The 21,380-nt window shown below is 48.4% G+C and overlaps 3 protein-coding genes and 1 non-coding gene across 12 annotated transcripts; 1 reads left to right on the top strand and 3 right to left on the bottom strand.

Annotated features, from left to right (window-relative positions):
- Positions 1-886: 886 nt before the first annotated feature.
- entr1 (endosome associated trafficking regulator 1) lies at positions 887-6,093 on the bottom strand. Of its 8 annotated transcripts, none has more exons than XM_085426669.1 (9): positions 5,907-6,093; positions 5,705-5,829; positions 3,422-3,516; positions 3,183-3,324; positions 3,026-3,099; positions 2,835-2,946; positions 2,685-2,747; positions 2,466-2,605; positions 887-2,306 (listed from the first exon to the last, which is right to left on the bottom strand). In XM_085426669.1, the coding sequence occupies exons 1-9, from the start codon at positions 5,947-5,949 to the stop codon at positions 2,216-2,218; spliced, it is 885 nt and encodes a 294-aa protein (XP_085282795.1). In that variant the 5' UTR covers positions 5,950-6,093; the 3' UTR covers positions 887-2,215. The 8 variants fall into 8 exon arrangements, with proteins under 8 accessions (XP_085282795.1, XP_085282796.1, XP_085282792.1 ...); XM_085426670.1 differs by having other exon boundaries at positions 3,422-3,513; XM_085426666.1 differs by having other exon boundaries at positions 3,422-3,633; positions 5,726-5,829.
- chek2 (checkpoint kinase 2) lies at positions 6,071-15,938 on the top strand. 2 transcript variants are annotated; one of them, XM_085426664.1, is made up of 16 exons: positions 6,071-6,319; positions 6,491-6,761; positions 7,235-7,359; positions 7,464-7,596; positions 7,680-7,770; positions 7,836-7,932; positions 8,310-8,363; positions 8,476-8,540; positions 9,462-9,561; positions 9,651-9,737; positions 9,896-10,059; positions 14,539-14,654; positions 14,947-15,032; positions 15,244-15,318; positions 15,397-15,534; positions 15,917-15,935. In XM_085426664.1, the coding sequence occupies exons 2-15, from the start codon at positions 6,500-6,502 to the stop codon at positions 15,505-15,507; spliced, it is 1,566 nt and encodes a 521-aa protein (XP_085282790.1). In that variant the 5' UTR covers positions 6,071-6,319; positions 6,491-6,499; the 3' UTR covers positions 15,508-15,534; positions 15,917-15,935. The 2 variants fall into 2 exon arrangements, with proteins under 2 accessions (XP_085282790.1, XP_085282791.1); XM_085426665.1 differs by lacking the exon at positions 6,071-6,319 and having other exon boundaries at positions 6,497-6,761; positions 15,917-15,938.
- Positions 15,645-21,353, bottom strand: gstt2 (glutathione S-transferase theta 2). Its single transcript, XM_085426675.1, has 5 exons — positions 20,504-21,353; positions 19,875-19,962; positions 17,048-17,198; positions 16,689-16,865; positions 15,645-16,066 (listed from the first exon to the last, which is right to left on the bottom strand). Exons 1-5 carry the CDS (start codon positions 20,625-20,627, stop codon positions 15,932-15,934), a joined length of 675 nt encoding a protein of 224 aa, XP_085282801.1. The 5' UTR covers positions 20,628-21,353; the 3' UTR covers positions 15,645-15,931.
- Positions 21,204-21,309, bottom strand: LOC146658288 (U6 spliceosomal RNA). The gene has a single exon (XR_014914229.1). It is a non-coding gene; the product is annotated as a U6 spliceosomal RNA (small nuclear RNA).
- Positions 21,354-21,380: the final 27 nt, after the last annotated feature.

Here is a 21,380-nt window from a genome sequence, read left to right as displayed (position 1 = left end):
TGATATATGCATTTTTTTTTCTCTGCTCATTCTGTTGGTTTTTGTCTTTTGCCCTTCTCCCCCGTCCCTCTTCTCAGCTGTTTCTCTTTCCCTCTTTCTTTCTCCCCTTCTTTCCCCCAGTCAAGTCTGTCCCGTATTCAGTAAGTGAAAATAAAATAAACAATAAAAGGTGAATCAAATGGACCATTACGGCAAGGCTGGGATGGTCAGTTTGGTAAAGTAAATCCGTTGGGCATCTTTCTTTGCCTTTAGACAATAATTCTGATGCAAAAGAGCCAAACGGGACAGGCAAAATAAAAAAATAAATAAAAATCCCAATATAAAGTGAGAGAACACTCTCGATCGTCCCCACAAACCCTCCACACCACATCAGGCACAAAACGAGACCTCGGATCAGGCGAAAAGCAGGAAGCGAAGCCGTCCGTTAACACCGGCACGCCATATCCATCCACTGACATTTTGAAATTCATATAACTCTGTTATAATTCAAACAAAACATTTTCATGACTTTTCCTGAAACGGACTTTTTCATCAAACAGGGAATTTTGAGTTGTGTGTGATCAAAAGAAAAAGATTAAGACCACCTAAAACTGCCCGACGTCATTTTGACTCCTTGGGAATGGATGTAAAACTATTGCCTAGCAACACTTACCGTTTACACGCATGTTGATATGAAGGCGGCTGTACCATGAGCTAAAGCGAGCAGACATTCATCCTTTTAAGTACCTTAAATAAATAAAGTAAACTTCATTTAAAACCAGTCCTAACTCACAGAGCTCCAGTTCATCTAACATTTTCTTCCATTTCACTTTTACTCAGTGCTACATCCTGGACTCTGTTTGGCTGCAGTTCACACTCCACACCAGCAGGTGGCAGTAACACACCATTTCTTATTATTGAACATTTTTATTTAATCATTATTAAACATCAGGTCTCTCTGTTGGTACATATTAGTTGGTCTGCCTGGTTACAGCAGGATGTAAGTTAGCTTAAACGAGTCAACAGTCCCGAGTCAGTCGAACGATCGGAGTCCTCGAAGCGACGCCAGCTCAGTTTAGGCTTTCTGTGTATTTCTCATGGCTTCATCTGCTGTTCTGTTTTCTGTGGCTCATATTTTTCATCCATTCTCTTCCTCTCATCCAGGTCAGGGTCACGGGGGGTGGGGCTAAAACTTTCCCAGGTGCCTGTGGGTACAGGGTACACCCTGGACGGGTCTACCACAGGGCACACACAGACAGACACACACCCAGTCACCTGTTTTATATTGTGTATCATAGTTGGTTTTGTATATGTGGGTAATGACCTGTCTGATCGACTGTATCAGACATCATGCTTTCTCTTATTTACTTGTTCTTGTTTCCTGGTTGTCTCTTTAGCCAATCGTGTTTTTCTCGATGAGACGCAACAAATACGAAAGCTGCACTTCTGCACGGGCGGTGAGGATGTTCCCCTGTTTTATACGAAGTAGAAGCTGCAATCAGTTTTGGAAAAAGTCACGCATACATCCTTATTTATCCAGGTAAACACTCTGACACGCCCCCTTGGAGCTGGGACATACAAGATGGCATCTTTACCTTATGTTACACTAACGCTGGCGATCAGGATACAGCCGGTTACAACCTGCCAAGATAACCCAGGATTTGATCTGCGCATTGGGGGGGTGGCGTGTGCCACATTACAAACCTGACACGAGCTCAGCACGAATACATGAATGTTTACAGAACAATGAAACCGCTTCAACTTTGTTTTATCCTATTTTATGTTTTCTGCTTTGACTACTTTTGTCAACAGATGTGATATATAAATAAACTTGAACTTGCTGCCAACAGGGGGGAAAAAGACTATTGAAGCTCAGCGCACGAAGCCCCCAGACCCTCCCGTTCTCCCCGTAGTGGTCCGAGGGATCCTCCAGGAATGGTGACGCTACGTTCAGGACAGCTGATTGGCCTGCCACCTTCAGGAAACCGACGTTAACCCTGAAGTCACCCGGATCAGCCAAAAAGTCGTCTTTGTGGTGCACACCTCCGATCATCAGAGCGCTTTACTATCACAGAGTTTATGAATCAACATGATGCTCGGCCCTCACACAGTCACAGTCCACCAATCAGCAGTCAGCATAGCTGGGGCCTTCCAAAATAAAATACCTGCTGACCTCTGATCTCACAGACAGACCTCTCCTGGATGTTTCCATGACAACCAGGAGGTCCGAAGGAGTTCAGGACTCTGAGTTCAGGGAGGAGATTTTATCGATGGACTGCAGCAGCTGAGACACCAAACGCAGAGTCTCTGCTTCCCCCAGCAGCTGCCTGCAGAGACAGGTGAGACAGAGACAGGTGAGACAGAGACAGGTGAGAGACACAGGTGAGACAGACACAGGTGAGACAGACACAGGTGACAGGGAGAGAGTAGCAGCATTAACAGCTTGGTGTTATGGCTGATGGCTGTATGTGTCTGCAGGTACTGACCTGATGGAGGAGTGGGCGTGGCTCGCCATCTTGTTCAGGTAGTCGGATGCCACCTGAGCATTTTGCCTCATCGTCATGACGACCTGAGACTCCATCGACTTCAGACCGTTGTTCTCAGCCCGCAGAGAATCCACCTTGGCCTCAAACACACACACACACACGCACTGATACACACAGCCAGCAGATTATCAATAATCAATGATTCATTCTCCATCTCACCTGCAGCTGCTGTAGCTCCGCCTTCAGTTTGGAAACGGCGTTCTCCGCTTTCACCGCTCGCCTCTAACATGGACAGACGTAGAGTATTTTTACACACACAATCTCACACACACACACACACGTTCATGCAAACACTGTGTTTGTGTGTACCGTCATCAGGTGGAGGTTCTGCTCCACAGAGTGAACCATGCTCTCCAGGTCCTGGGCCTCCTTCTCTTCCTGACGCCTCCTCTGCAGCAGCTCCTCCGAGAGCTGCGACGCCCTGGGAGACAGAGGCATGCTGGGTAAATGATTGGTCAGCGACATATTGCGGCGCTGTCCTGTGATTGGTTGGTACAAACCTGCGTTCGTTCACTTCGGCTCTCCTCTGCAGCTCCCTGACGGTCCTCCTCAGTGCTGCGTTCTCCTCCTTCAGCTGAGACAGAACAGGAGCTCGTTAATACGCCTGTTCTGCTTTGTCCCACGCTCCCTGAACTAAGCGCTCCGTGGTTGGGTTACCTGCTGCGTCTGGCTGCTCCTGGCACTCCTCCTCCTGCAGAAGGTGGCTGGCTCAACCATTGAGGTCTCGTCATCTCCTTCATAGTTCTCTCCTCCTCCTACTGCACCTCCTCCTGCAGCTGCTTCAGGTTTGGAGGAGAACCTGGTGACACAGGTGAAGGTGACTTCACGGCAGGTGCAGTTTCATCTGCACAGAAGCTGCTCGGACATTTTTACGCCCCGCCCTTCATCTGACTCACCTGGTCTCCTCCTCTTCTTCTTCCTCCTCTGTGCACAGGGAGGAGGTGCTGCCAATGCCTGACTGGAAGCTCCGCCCCCACTCCTCCTCCTCCTCCTGATGAGACAGACAGAGGCTGTGTGAGGCGGGTCGGGTGTATCCTTCGTAGTCCACGCTATCCCAGGATTCACTGCGAATCTGAGGTTGAAGAAATGTTTTGGAAAAAATGGCGGCCTGTCGAAGGGAAGCGGTCCAGAAACGGACGAATGTTAGCATAACGAAGAATCTGAAAACATGTTAAACTCAGCTAACCTTCGGCGAAGTTAGGTGACGTTAGCGATATCTAACATGGCTCGGGTCGTACGAGCTTTGGTCTGTTTGTCGCTGTGAAGCCAAACGTACGTCAACGTTTACACCGAGCAGACGGTGTGTTTACGGGGACCAAACATCTGGCCCCTGGACTGTGCTGAGGACACAGACTCAAGCATGCTGCGCTGAAGTTCTCATCCTGTATAAGCTACTAATGATAGACAGACCGTGTGCTTAGAGGAGAAAACTGTGTTTTCATCTGTTAACAGATATTTGATCAAGTTTTCTGCCTTTGTTGTTAACGGCGAATCAGTCGCAGGTATTGAATTTGAACTGAAATGTACGAAATTATATTCCATAACCAACACGCTGCTAGTTTCACGCTATTATGGGTAGGCGGAGCCTAAAGAAGCACAGGCTCCCGGTGTGATTGGTCCTTTTGATGGACACTTCAGATTACACTGTGGCAGCGGCAGAAACACTGTTTTTAACTGTCCAGCCGTGGAAATACTGACACCTGTCAGTGGGTTGTTGATGTCGAAGCATGAAGGAGGGGCCTAAGGGAACACCTGTCACCATCTTACAGTGACTGCAGCCATTCCCCAACCCTCTGTGAGTGGGACTCATCAGTGGGTTAGAGTGGGCCCATACTGCTGTGTCAGTCGTTATGCAGATGTGCTGTTTATAAGGTTGGAACCTGCAGTCAGCTGACACCGAAGGAGTCACCTGATGATGAGACTCCCACTGAAAACGTCCAGATGAACACAACCAGCTTTTTGGGATTTTCCTAACCTTGAACTGAACGTGAGCAACACCAAAGAGATGGTGGTGACCTTCTCCAGCAGGCAGAGGGATCTGGCTGCTTCAGTCACCACCACCATCCCCGGGAAACCAGCGGAGGTAGCTGAGGAGTACAAATACCTGGGAACCATCTTTGACAAACACTCAGGAGGTGCCACCAACGGCTACACCTCCTTAGGAGCCAGCACACCCATCATGATGACTTTTTACTACGCCTTCCTGGAAAGCATCATGACCTTCTCCATCAGCTGCTGGTTCCACTCCCTCAGCCTTCATACAGGAACAGACTGCAGCGCACTGCATCAGTGTCTGGCAGGTTTTCAGCCAACAGGCCTCAGACAGGCAGCCAAAATCATCAGCGACCCCGCTCACATTCTTCACCCTCTGGGCGACGCCGCCGCTGCATTTCCTGCAGGACTGAGAGGAGGAGGAGCGCCACCTTTGTCCCCAAAGCAGCTCTGCCTTTTAACTCCAGCAGATAAGAACATTTCCCCCACCAGAAACAGGAACTACTCTCTTCTTACACTACTGACACTTTATTCACTTTTAGTCACTTTAATTTTAAAACTGTATATTCTGTGTATTTATTATCTCACTCTTATTGTCCTTATCATCAACGTTATGCTGCTCTGTTGTTTGTTACTTGCCCCTTGGGGATAAATAAAGTCTTTCTGATGCTGAGACTCGTGTCTGCTTAACGGCGTGACGCCGGAGCTGGACTACAAAAACGCACATCTGACTCCACGCTGTGTTGTAACCTCGTTGGTTTGTGGTCGTTCCGAGGAGGAGCAGGTGGGGTCAGATGACGTCACAGAGCATGTGTTGTGTCACTGCAGGCGCTCAGCGTGGTTCTGTGCTCACAGCTGTGACACGCGTGTGTTTGTGACGGAGACGCTGTTTTCTGCAGATTTTGAGAAACAGCAGCTGAGCTCAGGTCACCTCTGCAGTTTCATGAGAACAGTTACAGCAGCATGACGTGGGCTGAACACTCAGCGTGGGGCCGATGGACGGTTTGAGTCTGAGCTGTGAGCCGATTACACGCTCGGCCCACAACGATCACATCCACGACCGCCACAGCGCGCAGCGGTTTGAAGTTTGTGTCACTCTTTTAAATATGCACATGTACACGCGTGTCACAGCTGTGAGCACAGACCCACTCTGTGTTTGTGCTCGCTGCCTTAGGACAGAGGTGCACCTCCAGCTGTGCAGCTCTGACCTCAGTGCGTGCCTGCTCCGGGTCCGGGTCCTGGTTCTTCCAGCGCAGAAACTCTCTGAAGGAGAACGGGTTGAGCTCCTCCGCCTCCACCTCCACCTCCTCATCTGCACACACAGAACAGCTGGAGCTGTGACGGAGGCTCACATGGCGACTGCAGACCCCCTCCCCCCCGGACACTCACCGTCTGTGATGATCAGAGTCTTGCCGCCTCTCTGGTTGGACATGTCGGACTCGCAGACAGACACGTGGCTCGCTCCGCGCCCTGACTTCCGTTCACGTATCGATCATAACTATCGATCAGCCTCTGAATCTCCTCTGCGGGACCAAACCAAACCCGGAAACACCAGCCGACGGCTCCCGGTGCACGTGATCCACATTCACACTTATCATTGGCTGGAACCACTTCGTGACGTCAGAGAAAAAATAGCCCACAAGGAAGCGCGTGTCCCGCAAGGTCCCGGTCAAGAAATCGAAGCACGCGTCGCGGTTCGTGGACGCGCAGAGACCCGGATGCTGGTTCTGGCTCTGCTGAGTGCAGAGCTCGCTGAGAAGGCGCGCGCATGCTGACAGCACCGGCGGGGTTCCGGTTTCACGGTGAGTGTGAGTCTCGGACACGCGGTCTGTGTTTGAACGCTGCCACAGTGGGGCGTGGGGATGTTGCACTGTGTGCTCTGGGGCTCCGAGCCCACGGATGTCCACGATCCTGCGGCAGAAACCCAAACTCTTCTTCTCTTGTTCTTGATTTTGTCTCTCATGTGTCTGCAGAGCTGAAGGATGTCTGAAAAGGGGACTCCTGAGGGGGAGCGTCCTCAGTCCCAAACCCAGTCCACCCTGTCCCCGTCCCAGGCCAAGTCCCAGTCCCAGCCTGGTTCCAGTTCATCCAGTGGGCCCAGCTCAGCCAGTCAGTCGTCGAGTGGCTCGGGGACTCTGAGCAGCGTGGACACCATCCCCGTAACGCTCGCGTCCGTCCCAGAGGAGCCCGAGCCGCAACCCTGGGGCCGCCTACTGCCCATGGTCCCGGGCTTCAGGAGCCACGGTACCGCTGCTCACAACACGCCGGCTCGTCCTCTGTTCACTCTGTTCTTAATCAGGTTCCATTAAACTGAACATATTGTGCTGTGTCTGGAAATAGTAATTAGTAGAATTAGCAGCAGAATTAGCATAATCAGCCAGCCGAGCTCTGCTGTTCCATACTTTAAATAACACATGAAGTAATCAGGATACTTCTGTTCAGCAGACAGTGCTTCAGGTGTGACAGATCTTTAGACTGTAGATAAAAGATGGACGTGGCATCCTGGTTTTTTAACACCTCTTCCTGTTTCAAGCAGTGACCAAAGGATGAGCTAGCTGCTGCTGCTAATTAGCAACCAAATAAAATCCCAGAATTGCAGGTTTTGTAATTCCACGGGGGGATAGAAGACTGCATAGAGGAGCACTTCCTGTTTCCTGTTTGTTTGTTTACAGACTGCATAGAGGAGCACTTCCTGTTTCCTGTTTGTTTGTTTACAGACTGCATAGAGGACCAGTACCTGTTTGGACGGGACTCCAAGTGTAACTACGTCCTGGAGGATCCAAATGACCGAAATTCCAGAAAGTTCCGAATCTACAGCAAGAAACACTTCAGGATCTACAGAGTGAGACTACTGCAGTACTACTACCACTGATATTAGCACTGATCGTACTGTGAGTACTGCGCTCACGGGGCTTTAACGTCGCCCTCTCCACCTGTGTGTGTCAGGAGGGCTCGGAGGTCTTCGTGGAGGACCTCAGTAATAACGGCACTTTTCTCGATGGGATTCCGATCGGGAAAGACAAGAAGCTTCCTCTGGTCAATAACGCCGTCATCTCTCTGGCTGAACAACGAAACCGAGGTGACTCCGCCCACCAGAACAGCACCTGAAAACACCTGGACACCCTGGTGCCGGTCTCACCTCCTGCTCATGTCTCTCTGCAGTCTTTGTCTTCATCGACCTGATGTCGGACGATCAGTCCAGCCTACCCAGAGACCTGCAAGACAAATACCTACTGACGCGACGCATCGGCACGTGAGTTGTTTCGTGGCGTTGTGATGTCATTTCCTGTGCCACCCTGCTGACTGTGTGTGTTTCAGAGGAGTGTGTGGCGAGGTCCGGCTGGCTTTCGAGCGATCCACCTGCAGGAAGTTTGCAGTGAAAATCATAAACAAGAAGAACTTTCAGTCTGAAGGGGTGAGTCGCCTCATCTGCTCTCTGATTGGCTGAGACCCGCTGCTCGTTTCTTTCGACTGCGTGTTTGTCAGCAGGTGTGATGGTGTCAGTTCATTTATGAATTTTAATAGCGTCAAAAATGCAGACACCCCTCTCTGTCAAACTAACAGTGCACTGCATGAAATCACCACTAGGGGGGCGGGAAACTCTCAGTACACTGCTTAATTTAAATATTTCTGGTGCCAGCCAATCAGGTATTGAATTGAACTCAGTTTAACCCAATGAAATGTCAGCAAGGTGTGAAAACACAGATACCTCCCAGAGAACTACAAACATGGCGTCTCAACCTTATTTTGAGTTGAAGGGGAACAACAACTTATTTTTCTGTCCAATCACAGACGGCGACACGAAACGCAAAGACGGAGATTGACATCCTGCAGAGGGTCGACCACGTGAGTAACACCAACGAAGAAGAAGAAAAAGCACAAGTACAGGAACGCTCCTTTATCGCCAGTAACAACACTCATCCTTCCTTTCCTTCTCTTCACTCCTTGTCTCCTGCAGCCTTGTCTCATAAAGACGGAGGACTTCTATCAGACGGAGGAAAGTTTCTACATCGTGTTGGAGCTGTGCGTGAAACTGCACCTGTCTCTCTCACCCGTCTCTCAGGCCACGTCCACACTAATACGTTTTTGTTTTTTTCTCTCCGTTTTGGCCTCCCGTCCAAACTGAGACGCCGTTTTCGCTCAAGGAAAACGCCGCGTTTTGAAAACGGATACATTTGAACACGGTGCTTTTCCAAAATGAATTTCCAAAGAGTTGCCAACACTGGTGTGACCCGAGTGGACAAGGCCAAAATTGGCCTTATTCAGTTCTGTCTGTCCCCTCCCAAGACTGATATGGACAACCAGATCGTGGTGTCAGACTACGCCCAAATGGACCGCGTGTTGCGGGAGGAGCGTGCTTACATCCTCAACTTGGTAAAACAGATTAAGAAGGCTTATCACATAGTCATGTGATGCAGTCATGTGACCAATTAAACTGAGATAGCGGAGGGCGTTACACAGCAGTTGTTTTGTTTGACAGCCCTATTAAAGATCAACATCAGCCTGTACATGCTCCTGAGAGCTTTTCTTCAAATTCTTTAATTCTCACTCGCTTTTGCAACTTTGTACTTTTGTGTTACTTGCAGCAACGACTCCACCTCATTGTGAGTCCATTTAAAAAACTCGGTGCTTTTCCTCCACATTTTGCCGACGTGTCAACGAGCCGGAACGTAAATAAACGGCAGACAGAAATGAGGCAGGTCGAATCTTCTTGCGTTTCACGCATGTGCAGGACTGGAACGGAAGCGTTTTTGGCCGTTTCAATGTGGACGCACAACTCTGTGAACGCTAGTGTGGACGCAGTCTCTCTCTCACCTGTGTCTCTCTCTCACCTGTGTCTCTCTCTCTCACCTGTGTCTGTCTCTCTCACCTGTGTCTGTCTCTCTCACCTGTGTCTCTCTCTCTCTCTCTCACCTGTGTCTCTCTCTCTCTCTCACCTGTCAGGATGGAGGGGGGGGAGCTGTTCCACAGAGTGAAGTCGAAGCAGCAGCTCAACGAATCTGTTGCCAAACTTTATTTTTACCAGATGCTTCGTGCTGTGGAGGTTAGCTGGTGTTGCTATGGTAACGAGCACGCGCACACACACACAAACACACACAGGTGCAGCGACTGTAACTGTGTGTGTGTGTGTAGTATCTCCACAGTAACGGGATCATCCACAGAGACCTGAAGCCGGAGAACATCCTGCTGTCCTCACAGGACGATGTGTGTCTCATCAAGGTACGTGCGCTCACCTGCAGCATCACCTGCAGCATCACCACCTCCTCCCTCCTCACTGAGTGTGTGTGTGTGTGTGTGTGTGTGTGTGTGTGTGTGTGTGTGTGTGTGTGTGTGTGTGTGTGTGTGTGTGTGTGTGTGTGTGCGCGCGCGCGCGTCAGGTGACGGACTTTAACCAGTCACGGATCCTGGAGGAGGCGGTGCTGATGAGGACTCTGTGTGGGACTCCATCTTACCTGGCTCCGGAGGTGTTCACGCACGCGTCCACCACAGGTTACGGGCTCGCCGTGGACGCCTGGAGCCTCGGCGTGCTGCTCTTCGTCTGGTAGGCTCCGGCCTCCTGCTGCAGGGTGATGATGGATGATTTGTGTTGTCAGGGAAACGCTTTCGTTCATTCACCTGTCGCGCCGCCTCGACTCGTGCGCTCGCTCGTTTGCCCGCCTGGTTACCCTCGGCACATGAAAACAGAGCCGCTGCCGGCACGCCAGAGTCTGTTTCTACTTCCTGCGTGGAGCCATTGACATCGATCGCACAATTGATCTATATTCAGACGAAAAAAACTTCAGAGTAGAAAAACTTTATTTTTTTCTGTAAAGCCCACAAACATGTTTAACGAATCATTTTCATAACTTGAAGTGCAAAAAGAAATTTTACATTTCTAAATAAAACAATTACAACACAACACTCTGACCGCACTCTGACCGCACTCTTCAAACTTCCCCCTCTTCCTAAACAACCAAGTGCCACATGTTGCCATATCATTTTTTGATTGGTTGACATGGTACACAGTAACACCAATAGGGAAGTGTTTGCTAGCACTGCCCGTTCTTCCTGCTGTAAACACAGTTTTATTCAGAAAAACGTGGCGTGTACTTTTATCATAACCCATTCAGACTCTATCAGAACTGGTATAAAGTTTGAAGTCCGCACCTTCGACCCAGGTTGAAACGAGACTCTGGGTCACTGGTTGCTGTGTCGTCTTAAATTGGTCGTGTGATTTTGACGCGCCGGTACCTCTGTCGACCCCAGAGTGTTAAACGTGCTCGTGGGCATCGGCTGCTTCAGACTGAAAGTAGGCCCGCTTCTTGGCCCGCGCCTCCCTCGGTCATCTGGCTCACTCCTCGCCATGCCGGCGGCGGCGTTCTCCTCTGGTAGGCGACTCTCTGCCATCTCCGGCCCACGCCTGGTGTTTGCTCCCTTCCTGCGTGACTCTCCGGGTCCGTCGCTTGCTGTTTCCGTTCCGGGTCCTCGGTCATCGGCTCTCCTACAGCCACGGATCCGCAGATTTGGTGCTACAAACTCTAACCTACGCCCACTCACCCGCATATCAACCCCGATGACAGCTACTGATCTCACCTTATCTATGGCTTTGATCAACACTCGATCCCTCTCCAATAAGACGTTTCTGCTCAAGGATTTTTTCTCTTCTTACGACCTGGATTTTATGTTCCTGACGGAGACCTGGTTACGCGCTGGTGAGACTGTGGCTTTCTCTGAGCTTCTTCCTCCAGGCTGTTGTTTTTTAAACACTCCCAGGTCCTCTGGCAAAGGCGGAGGCCTCGCCTGTGTTTTTAAATCTGTTTATGACTGCCATCAGATTTCTTTTTCCTCTTTTTCCAGCTTTGAACTACAGCTTTTTAAACTAAACTCATCCACTCCGTTACTGATTGCAGTGGTATATCGTCCTCCCAAATTTAACAAGGACTTTATCAGTGAGTTTGGGGAATTTCTTTCAGGGCTTTCAGTAGATTTTGATCATTTTCTTATTGTTGGTGACCTGAATATTCATGTGTGCTGTCCATCTAAACCCCTGGTTAGAGACTTTGTTTCACTGTTGGATTCCTTCAACCTTACTCAGTGTGTGTCTGGCTCCACACATGAGAAGGGTCACACTTTGGACCTTGTCATGTCTCACGGCTTGGGTATCCACATCTCTGAAATTTGTGAGAGTGCGTGTATCTCCGATCATTTTCCTGTTCTATTTTCTGCCACTGCACATTGTTCTGATGCTGCAGTTAAACCTCCTTCACGCCGTCACCGGATCATCAATACCCATGTACCATCTCAGTTTTCTGCTGCTTTTAGCAACTCTGAGCTCTCCACGGTGGACTGGATTGATTCCTTGTGTGCAGAAGATTTAACTGCTCTTTTTAACTCAACATGTACTTCTATTTTGGACCTCATCGCTCCCTTAAAAACACTCCGTCCCAAAGCTCACGCTGAACCCTGGATTACAGACTCTGTTCGTGCTCTCAGGCGCACCTGTAGGTGTGCTGAGAGAAAATGGAAAAAGGACAAGCTGCACATTTCTTTTAATATCCTCAGAGACTCTCTTTCAACCTATCAGAAAGCCGTTAAAGAGGCCAAGTCCTCCTACATATCAAACCTGGTTAGCAGTAGTGTCCATAAACCTCAGACTCTGTTTCGTGTTTTAAATTCCATTGTTAATCCTTACACATCCACCAGCCTCACACCTTCTGCCACCCTCTGTAATGACTTTCTAAAGTTCTTTGTAAACAAGATTTCCTCCCTGCAGTCTGTCATTCCATCTTCACCTTCCAATCCCTGTGTTTTGTCTTTGTGCCATTCTGCCTTTAATCAGTTCGAACCAATCTCTCTCTCTCAGCTGCATGAAATAGTCTGCAAGGTTAAGACTACCAACTGTTCCACCGATGCTATCCCCTCTCGGCTTCTGAAGCAGGTTCTGGACTCAGTCGGACCTTTCCTTCTGGTCCTGATCAATGCCTGCCTCAGTTCTGGTTGTTTTCCAACACCCTTCAAGCACGCTGTTGTTCAACCTCTCCTTAAAAAGCCTAATCTAGATCCATCCCTACTCTCTAACTATAGGCCCATTTCCAACCTCCCTTTTCTGTCCAAAGTACTGGAACGAGCCGCCCTCACGCAGCTCCAGCTATTTCTTGACAACAACAATCTCTATGAGAAGTTCCAGTCTGGTTTTAGAGCTCGGCATAGCACAGAAACCGCCCTACTGAGAGTTTTTAATGATTTGCTTTTAACTGTTGACTCTGGTTGTGCTGCTGTCTTAGTAACCTTGGACCTGACAGCAGCCTTCGACACTGTAGATCACAACATACTGCTAGCCCGCCTTCAACACTGTGTCGGTTTAAAGGGCACTGTCTTAAAGTTTTTCCAGTCCTATTTGAATAATAGGAGTTTTTCTGTTCACCTTGGTGAACTGTCATCTCCCAGAGCTCCTTTAACCTGTGGCGTACCTCAGGGGTCCATACTAGGCCCCCTGTTGTTTATTCTGTACTTGCTCCCTCTGGGCGATGTGCTCCGTAAACATAATGTGTCCTTCCACATCTTTGCCGATGATATTCAGATCTACCTCCCTCTGAGGTTGAACTGCAATGTTTCTTTGCAGCCGCTACTCTCCTGCTTGTCTGACATTAAGACTTGGATGACTCTTAACTTCTTACACCTTAATGAAAGCAAAACTGAAGTCATTGTGTTTGGGCTTCCTAAAGATCCCAACTTCTCTCTTGACTTTTTGGGACCCCTAACCTCCGATTGCACTTCTTCCATTAAGAGTCTTGGTGTTATTTTTGACAATGCTTTTAAACTTGATAAACAAATCAGCTCTGTAGTTAAGGGATCTTTTTATCATTTACGGATTTTAGCCAAAGTCAAGTCTTACCTTTGCAGGAACGATCTAGAAAGAGTGGTCCATGCTTTTATTACTTCACGGCTGGACTACTGTAATTCCCTCTATGCTGGCCTAGATCGTTCCTGTCTACATCGCCTTCAACTGGTGCAGAACGCTGCCGCTCGCCTGTTGACCGGTTCAAAAAAAAGAGACCACATCACTCCGGTTCTCTGCTCTCTCCACTGGCTCCCAGTTTCTTTTAGGATTGATTTTAAAATCTTACTGCTGGCTTTTAAGGTTTTAAATGGCACTGCACCTTCTTACCTGTCAGAACTCCTTAGTACTTATCGCCCCAGGAGATCTTTGAGGTCAGCCGATCTGATGCTTTTAGATGTTCCCAGGTATAAATTAAAGACAAAGGGAGAGAGGGCGTTTGCTGTGGCTGCACCCAGACTGTGGAACAGTTTACCTCCTCACGTCAGATTCTCCAAAAGCCTAGAAACTTTTAAAACTGCTCTTAAAACTCACCTCTTCTCATTGGCTTTTAGAAAGGTTTAATTTTTTGTTTATTTATTTTTTATTTGATCAGCGAGGTGTTTTACGAAATTGTGTTCTATTGTATTTTTATCTGTATTTACTGTACAGCACTTTGGTCAGCCTTGGTTGTTTTTAAATGTGCTCTATAAATAAACTTGACTTGACTTGACTTGACACCCATGTTCGGTCCCTGGTCACCTGACCTTTGACCTCAGAAAGGCTCCTCCCTGGGATGAATCCGTATTACATACAGACAGAAAACGCTGGCTGTCAGCGGCAGAGTCTGACAGAAACGGCATTTCTGCAGCGACCGGCTGATTCCCAAGACCTCGGCACGCGTCGCTGTCCGAGGTGTTCACAGCGTCCTACGCCTGCTCACACCACCAACGAAGAAGAAGCAGAATACGCGTCCGCTTTTTATCCCTGTAGGACTCGGTTTCCATAAATGACTCGTGGTTTACGAGTCATTTATGGAACTTCGGCGGCGATGTCACCTGGCTCCTGCAGGCGTGTGACTGTTGAGGAAGCCGCAGAGAAACAGCCAGGGTCAGAGGTCAAACATCTCCACCTGAAAGCTGTGAAAATTTCTATGTAACGTTTGATGATTTGCTGAAACTCCAGCTTCATCACTGAGTCTTCCTCTCTCTCCTCCCGTGTCAGCCTGGGAGGTTACCCTCCGTTCCACGAGAGCTTTGGTCATCAGTCGGTCACCGATCAGATCATCAGAGGAGAGTTCACCATGGTTCAGTCCAAGTGGACGAGCGTCTCTGATCAAGGTACGAGCTGCTTCAGTTGAACTTTATCGATACTGTTAGTGATGACTGGCTCGCTGTCGGGCGCTCGCTGAGATTTTTCTAGAAATGAGCAAACGAGAGCCACTCACACCGCAGAGTCACCGTCAGGCTCACGGTGTGTTCAGGTGTGTCAGTGAGTCACTGCGTGTTCCACAGTGCGTCGGGGGGCTCAGGACTTTTGCACAGCACTGTTTTGGTTCCATCTTGTTTGGAACCTGAGGGTGAAAGGCGGAGCTTCCTGTGTTTGGACTCATATGACCCGTTTGTGTTTCAGCCAAAGACGTGGTGAGGAAGCTGCTGGTCGTTGATCCGATGAAGAGGATGAGCATCGAGGAAGCTCTGCAGCACCCCTGGCTACAGGTAACGCCTCACCTGACGCCCCCCCCCCCCCCCCCCCCCCAAATAACCACACACCAGGCTGTGTTCAGTGTTTTTGTAGTGACTCCGCCCTCAACGATGGCGGTTGGCTGTCTGCAGCACAGCTGACGCCACAGCAGCAAGTCTTAAGAGGGTTAAAGATGTTCAGGTGCATTGTGGGAAGTGTAGGCTGCTCACTCTGTGATGGTTGCAGGACCAGAAGATGTTGGAGACGGCGCACAGGCTCATGTACCCGTCTGCAGAGGGAGGGGGGGCTGCTGTTGCCATGGTAACCACACATACACAACCACACACACAGTACAACCATGACTCTGCCTCCTGATCCATTGAGCTCCTCCCCCTGCAGGAGGCGGAGTCGACCTCAGGAAGACACCTGAGGAAACGAGGACGAGAAGGAGATGGCGAGGAGCAACATCCTGCCAAACGGAGCCAAGGCCCGCCCTCTTCCTCTGTGTAGTCACATGTCTCTGCTGCTGAACCTGGTGTAAATAAAGTTTTCTAATAAAGATTTTTACATTTTTGCTGAGTCTCTTTAATGTGCTCGTTTGAACACGCCTACAGCGCCGCAGCTCCTCCTCCAGCCTGCGGGGGGCGCTCAGTCACAGACACTCAAGGGGCAAAGTACAAGCAGCTTTTTTTATTTTCATTTCAAAGCTCATTTCCTGTTAAAGTGCTTCAGCTGATTCAAACATTGAACTCCAACATTGATTCATCGATAGATTTATTGATTCTGTCATCGATCAGAGTCCAGGAACTCTGTGACGGCTCGAAGGCCTCTGAGGTTTTTAAAGCAGAGAAATCAAAGTGAAATTGAGCCACTCCTTCATCCTCCTCACACCCTCGACTAACTCCTCCCCCTCATGCAGATGTCACAGACGGGCTCAGCGGCGGTCTCTGAGGGCATACAGGACGCTGTGAGCTTCGTCAAATGCCTCACCGACGGCCGACTGGACTCGACTCCTCCACCGCTGCAGCTGAGGACGCTCCTTCAGGACGTCTCTGCCCCCGCCCAGAGGCTGCAAGGAGACACACTGAGCATGCTCAGAACCATACAGACACAAACAGAGGGTACGTTCAGAGTGCCCGCTCCTCTCGGGAGCGTTTCTAATCAGCTGTCAGTCCTCAGAGTAAGGAAAGGAGCTTCAGTGCTTCCTTTAGCAGAGGAGACAGTGGAGCATCCTTCATGAGAAGAGAAGCAATAATCTGAACTCAGTCTGTGAAGGTTCTCAGACATCCAGCTCATTGTAGTCTGAGGAGCTCAGAAAGAAAAGCTTTGGGACTTAATCAGAGAAGCTTCTTCAGTTCTAAGAACAACAACTGGAGAGTCCCTAAGAGGGTCGTGGACCCCCTATTGATCCTCTTCCTCATCACAAGAGTATCATGTCTGTAACTGCTCGCTGGGGCAGGGACAAGTTAAAAAGTGCAACACAAACAGACATGCTCTGCTTTCAAAGTAAAAGCTGCACTTTTGTTGGCAGCAGTGCAGAATTACAACTTTTACTTTGAAGGGGAAGCATCTCCATTTCCTGTTTGTGTCTCAGTTTCACTGCAGCTGTTTGGAGACTAGCTCTCTGAACATACCCAAAGAGACAAAAAGCTTCTCTGAGGGGGGCGGGGCTTGAGCATCCAGAAACTGACCTGCGTGAGCTCGCACGCCGCGAGCAGGTCGGCCACAGTGATGTCATCACCGCAAAGGAAAGGCTGGCGGCGAAGAAACATGGACTCCAGTTTATCCAGCGTGTCGTCGAGGTCGGAGAGAGCGCGATTCAAACGGGCCTCATCCACCGGAGAGCCAGACTGAGCTGGGAGCAGCACCTGAGGTGGGCGGAGACACAAAGCACACCTGAGCTCCTTCATGGCATTACAGCAGCTTTATATTCCTGATGATGTCAGAACAGGTGCGGCATCATCACAGAACCCCACGCTGCCGTCTCCTGATCAGCTGATTTCAGATATTTGAAGACGTGTTTTACAAAATCAGGATTTTGGCTCCATACCTCCAGGATGAAGACTTTAGCAGCGTGCGGTCGTGTGTTGGTGTGATGCCACGCTGTGTACTCGTCCACTCGGGCTCGTCTCTCTGGTTGCCGTGGATACCAGTGCTCTGGGACATCGTACTTGGTGGTGAGGTACTTCAGGATGGCGTCGCTGCAACACATGACACAACCTGACGTTTACACTGAGCATGTGATTCCAACGTGACCCGTCCTGCCTCACAGGAACACACTTTAAATGAGTGAGCATGTGTGTGTTTTAATCTCTAAAGTTAATTCAATTCAATTTTATTTATATAGCGCCAAATCACAACAAAAGTCGCCTCAAGGCGCTTCATAGACACTGAGAAAAACCCAACAACCATATGACCCCCTATGAACAAGCACTTTGGCGACAGTGGGAAGGAAAAACTCCCTTTTAACAGGAAGAAACCTCCGACAGAACCAGGCTCAGGGAGGGGCGGGGCCATCTGCTGTGACTGGTTGGGGTGAGAGAAGGAGAAGTTAGAAATATCCTGTCTCAGAGTGAAGCTGAAAAACTAGTTCATGCATTTATTACTTCCAGGCTGGACGACTGTAATTCATTATTATCAGGAAGTCCTAAAAACTCCCTGAAAAGCCTTCAGCTAATCCAAAATGCTGCAGCAATATGGGCAGAAATCTGTGCCATCAGAAACTGAATTTGAATAAGTTCAATTTGAATTGCTCAGATTGAATCTGAATTGTAACTTGAATAAATGCTTTTGAAAACTGAATTTGAATTAGTCTAATTTGAAATTGAATTTATATTTTGAAAATGAATTGATTTGCTTTGAAACTGCATTTTATCCTTTAAAAATTCAGCTCTCGAATAATTTCAGTTTCACTTCTCACCATTCAATTTCTGTTCCAAAATTCAGTTTTTTGGAACTTACATCCGGTTCCGGTTCAAGCGCAGATGAATAGAACTACGTTTTACTAGCGGACCGAAAGTGTTACTGACGGGAATCTACAGCGTCTTGAGCTGAATTAAGACTTCAGAAGTCATTCGTCATGTCGAATGACCAGCGGATAAACTCTCAGGTTGGTAATAAATGTATTACATGTATAAGAACAAGTGTCATGTTAACAAATGATAGCCGTACAGTAACTTTTATGCTTATTGTAGCTGCTAGCTAAAAACGCTAATTTAGCGTAGTTTGCCTTGAATTCAGCTTTGACAACAAATATGATCGACTGTTTCTAGTAGAATTCCAAAGTTGTCATCTTGGACCCTCTCAGAGTACCCCCTCTGTATGCTTGCAGAGACCCCTACAGTAGGGAAACATGCAAAACGGTGTCCAAACCTTTGTATTTGAGCTTTATGTCTTACACAGCATCCCAACTCTTTAGCTAACTTAATAACTTTAGCTAAAGTGAGTAGTTAGTCTAATTCATTAGTGCAGCATTACTGGATCACCTCTGTTTGAAGTGATATATTTGTTTGTCAAAGCTGAATTCAAGGCAAACTACGCTAAATTAGCGTTTTTAGCTAGCAGCTACAATAAGCATAAAAGTTACTGTACGGCTATCATTTGTTAACTTGACGCTTGTTCTTATACATGTAATACATTTATTACCAACCTGAGAGTTTATCCGCTGGTCATTCGACATGACGAATGACTTCTGAAGTCTTAATTCAGCTCAAGACGCTGTAGATTCCCGTCGGTAACACTTTCGGTCCGCTAGTAAAACGTAGTTCTATTCATCTGTGCTTGAACCGGAACCGGATGTAAGTTCCAAAAAACTGAATTTTGGAACAGAAATTGAATGGTGAGAAGTGAAACTGAAATTATTCGAGAGCTGAATTTTTAAAGGATAAAATGCAGTTTCAAAGCAAATCAATTCATTTTCAAAATATAAATTCAATTTCAAATTAGACTAATTCAAATTCAGTTTTCAAAAGCATTTATTCAAGTTACAATTCAAATTCAAACTGAACTTATTCAAATTCAGTTTCTGATGGCACAGATTTCTGCCCATACAGCAAGAGTCCTGACAGGGACTAGAAAGAGAGCAGATTTCTCCTGTTTTGGCTTCCTGTTAAATCCAGAATTCAAAATCCTGCTCCTCACATACAAGGTCTTAAATAATCAGGCCCCATCTTATCTTAATGACCTTGTAGTACCATATCAGCCTATTAGAGCACTTCGCTCTTGCTCTGCAGGCCTACTTGTTGTTCCTAGAGTATTTAAAAGTAGAATGGGAGGCAGAGCCTTCAGTTTTCAGGCCCCTCTTCTGTGGAACCAGCTTCCAGTTTGGATTCAGGAGACAGACACTATCTCTACTTTCAAGATTAGGCTTCAAACTTTCCTTTTTGCTAAAGCATATAGTTAGGGCTGGACCAGGTGACCCTGAATCCTCCCTTAGTTATGCTGCAATAGATGTAGGCTGCCGGGGATTCCCATGATGCACTGGGTGTTTCCTTTCCAGTCACCTTTCTCACTCACTATGTATTAACAGACCTCTCTGCACTGAATCATATCTGTTATTAACCTCTGTCTCTCTTACACAGCATGTCTTTATCCTGTCTTCCTTCTCTCACCCCAACCAATCACAGCAGATGGCCCCGCCCCTCCCTGAGCCTGGTTCTGCTGGAGGTTTCTTCCTGTTAAAAGGGAGTTTTTCCTTCCCACTGTTGCCAAAGTGCTGCTCATAGGGGGTCATATGATTGTTGGGTTTTTCTCTGTGTGTATTATTGTACGATCTACTGTACAATATAAAGCACCTTGAGGCGACTGTTGTTGCGATTTGGTGCTGTGTAAATAAAATTGAATTTTGTGTGTGTGTGTGTGTGTGTGTGTGTGTGTACCTCTCTGTGAGGACAAAGCCGTCGTCCACCATGACAGGAACCTTCTGCATGGGGTTCAGCTTGGTGAAGGTCGGAGTCCGATGTTCTCCTGCACACACAAGAGAAGCTAAAAACAAAGTCCACTCAAAACTCAGGTCATATAAAGCGGCCTGCAGCGTGTGCGCTCTAATGCAGACAGAAGTCTGAGCAGCAGCTTCATTCAGAACTCCGATGGGAAACCAAGTGATTTAAGATTCCCAGAATAATGATCTGTTGTTATTTTTTGTTTCCGAAACATGTAAACTGTGTGAAAATCGGACATTCGGTGAGTTTAAGAGCGCCGAATGTCCCCGACCAGTCTCATGACGTTTTCTATGAGGATCAGCTCGGTTCGGATGCAGTTTCCTCTCACGGGGTCAGAGAGAGCATAAATCCGGAGATTTTGAGTGAGGTCTGGCGGGCTCTGTGCACCGCTCGGATGTAGGTCAAAGTTCTTCGGGTCGGAGTTCAGCTGAAGTTGTGTGCCCACAAACTGCTCTAAGTGCGCCGAGTGCGTACACGGGTGAGCAGGCCGTCAGAGGACTAGTTAGCCGCTCGGCTAGTCGGTTAGTTAACCGGCTGGTTGGTTAACCAGCCTGTCAGTAGCTCACCTTTCCGCAGCGCCACGGCGCGCACTCTGTGCGGGATTTTGGTGCAGGTGAGCAGGATGTGCACCGCCCGGCAGGGCTGCGATAGAAGGTCCAGGTACACCTCCACCAGCCGGCCTGTTGCCATGGTGACCGAGGCGTTTTTATCCGTTAAACCAGCGAAAAAAGCACAAAAAGCGTGAGCAGGTAGCCGTCCGTCTTCCCCTGAGGTTCTGCAGCCTGACAGCTGCTCCACAGCGCCCCCTGCAGCCGCACAGACAACTGCAGCCCAGAAAAGGTTACAGCTTCCTGGGAGGACACTGCAGCGCCTCCTTGACACCTCCTTCAGAGGAAACACAGAAGCATCATGACAGGACGACCCTCTTCCTCTGTGTAGTCACCCAACAATCATAGAGGTTTACATCAGCACTGCAGCAGCTTCTACCGTTATAACCTCACATTGCTTTTCTCAGCTTAAATATGTAAAAATTGTGTTTTTTGTTCTGTGTCCTGTTCTTTTTGCATATATGTGTGTTTTTATTGCTGCTGACACAACCAAATTTCCCCTTGTGGGACAATTGAAGGATTATTCTGTTCTCCTGTAAACTGGGAGCGTGTCCGTGGCGTGTGCTGTGTTCAGACTGCATGAACAGCTGCTGTGCTTATCTGTCGTCATTAATAAACCTTCTCTCTCAAACTATTTCAGAGTCGAATTAGTTCTAAAGAAAATGAGGAACGCTTCACGAATTTGCGTGTCATCCTTGCGCAGGGGCCATGCTAATCTTCTCTGTATCGTTCCAATTTTAGTATATGTGCTACCGAAGTAACACGACCACCCCGGCCCGTCTGCGCCTTATGAGCCCGTCTGCGCTGGAGGCGCTCACGGTCACGGTGAGGCGCC

Source organism: Rhamphochromis longiceps, linkage group LG12 (assembly GCF_057381845.1).
Source record: "Rhamphochromis longiceps isolate RC_006_pf linkage group LG12, R_longiceps_female_GT1.1, whole genome shotgun sequence".
In the NCBI taxonomy this organism is placed as follows: domain Eukaryota; kingdom Metazoa; phylum Chordata; class Actinopteri; order Cichliformes; family Cichlidae; genus Rhamphochromis; species Rhamphochromis longiceps.
This window is presented reverse-complemented; position numbering and strand designations above follow the sequence as displayed.

Excerpts from the sequence above, each read along its gene's own strand:
- entr1 (XM_085426666.1), bottom strand. The coding sequence starts at position 5,949 with ATGTCCAACCAGAGAGGCGGCAAGACTCTGATCATCACAGACG. Across the intron at positions 5,830-5,906 it reads GACTCTGATCATCACAGACG|ATGAGGAGGTGGAGGTGGAG; the intron begins GTGAGTGTCCGG and ends CTGTGTGTGCAG. Across the intron at positions 2,307-2,465 it reads CACGCCCACTCCTCCATCAG|GCAGCTGCTGGGGGAAGCAG; the intron begins GTCAGTACCTGC and ends CTGTCTCTGCAG.
- gstt2 (XM_085426675.1), bottom strand. The coding sequence starts at position 20,627 with ATGGCAACAGGCCGGCTGGTGGAGGTGTACCTGGACCTTCTATCGCAG. Across the intron at positions 16,866-17,047 it reads CTAAAGTCTTCATCCTGGAG|GTGCTGCTCCCAGCTCAGTC; the intron begins GTATGGAGCCAA and ends CGCCCACCTCAG. Across the intron at positions 16,067-16,688 it reads CGGCGTGCGAGCTCACGCAG|CCTCTGGGCGGGGGCAGAGA; the intron begins GTCAGTTTCTGG and ends GTCTCCTTGCAG.
- chek2 (XM_085426665.1), top strand. The coding sequence starts at position 6,500 with ATGTCTGAAAAGGGGACTCCTGAGGGGGAGCGTCCTCAGTCCCAAACC. Across the intron at positions 6,762-7,234 it reads CCCGGGCTTCAGGAGCCACG|ACTGCATAGAGGACCAGTAC; the intron begins GTACCGCTGCTC and ends GTTTGTTTACAG. Across the intron at positions 9,562-9,650 it reads AGATGCTTCGTGCTGTGGAG|TATCTCCACAGTAACGGGAT; the intron begins GTTAGCTGGTGT and ends GTGTGTGTGTAG.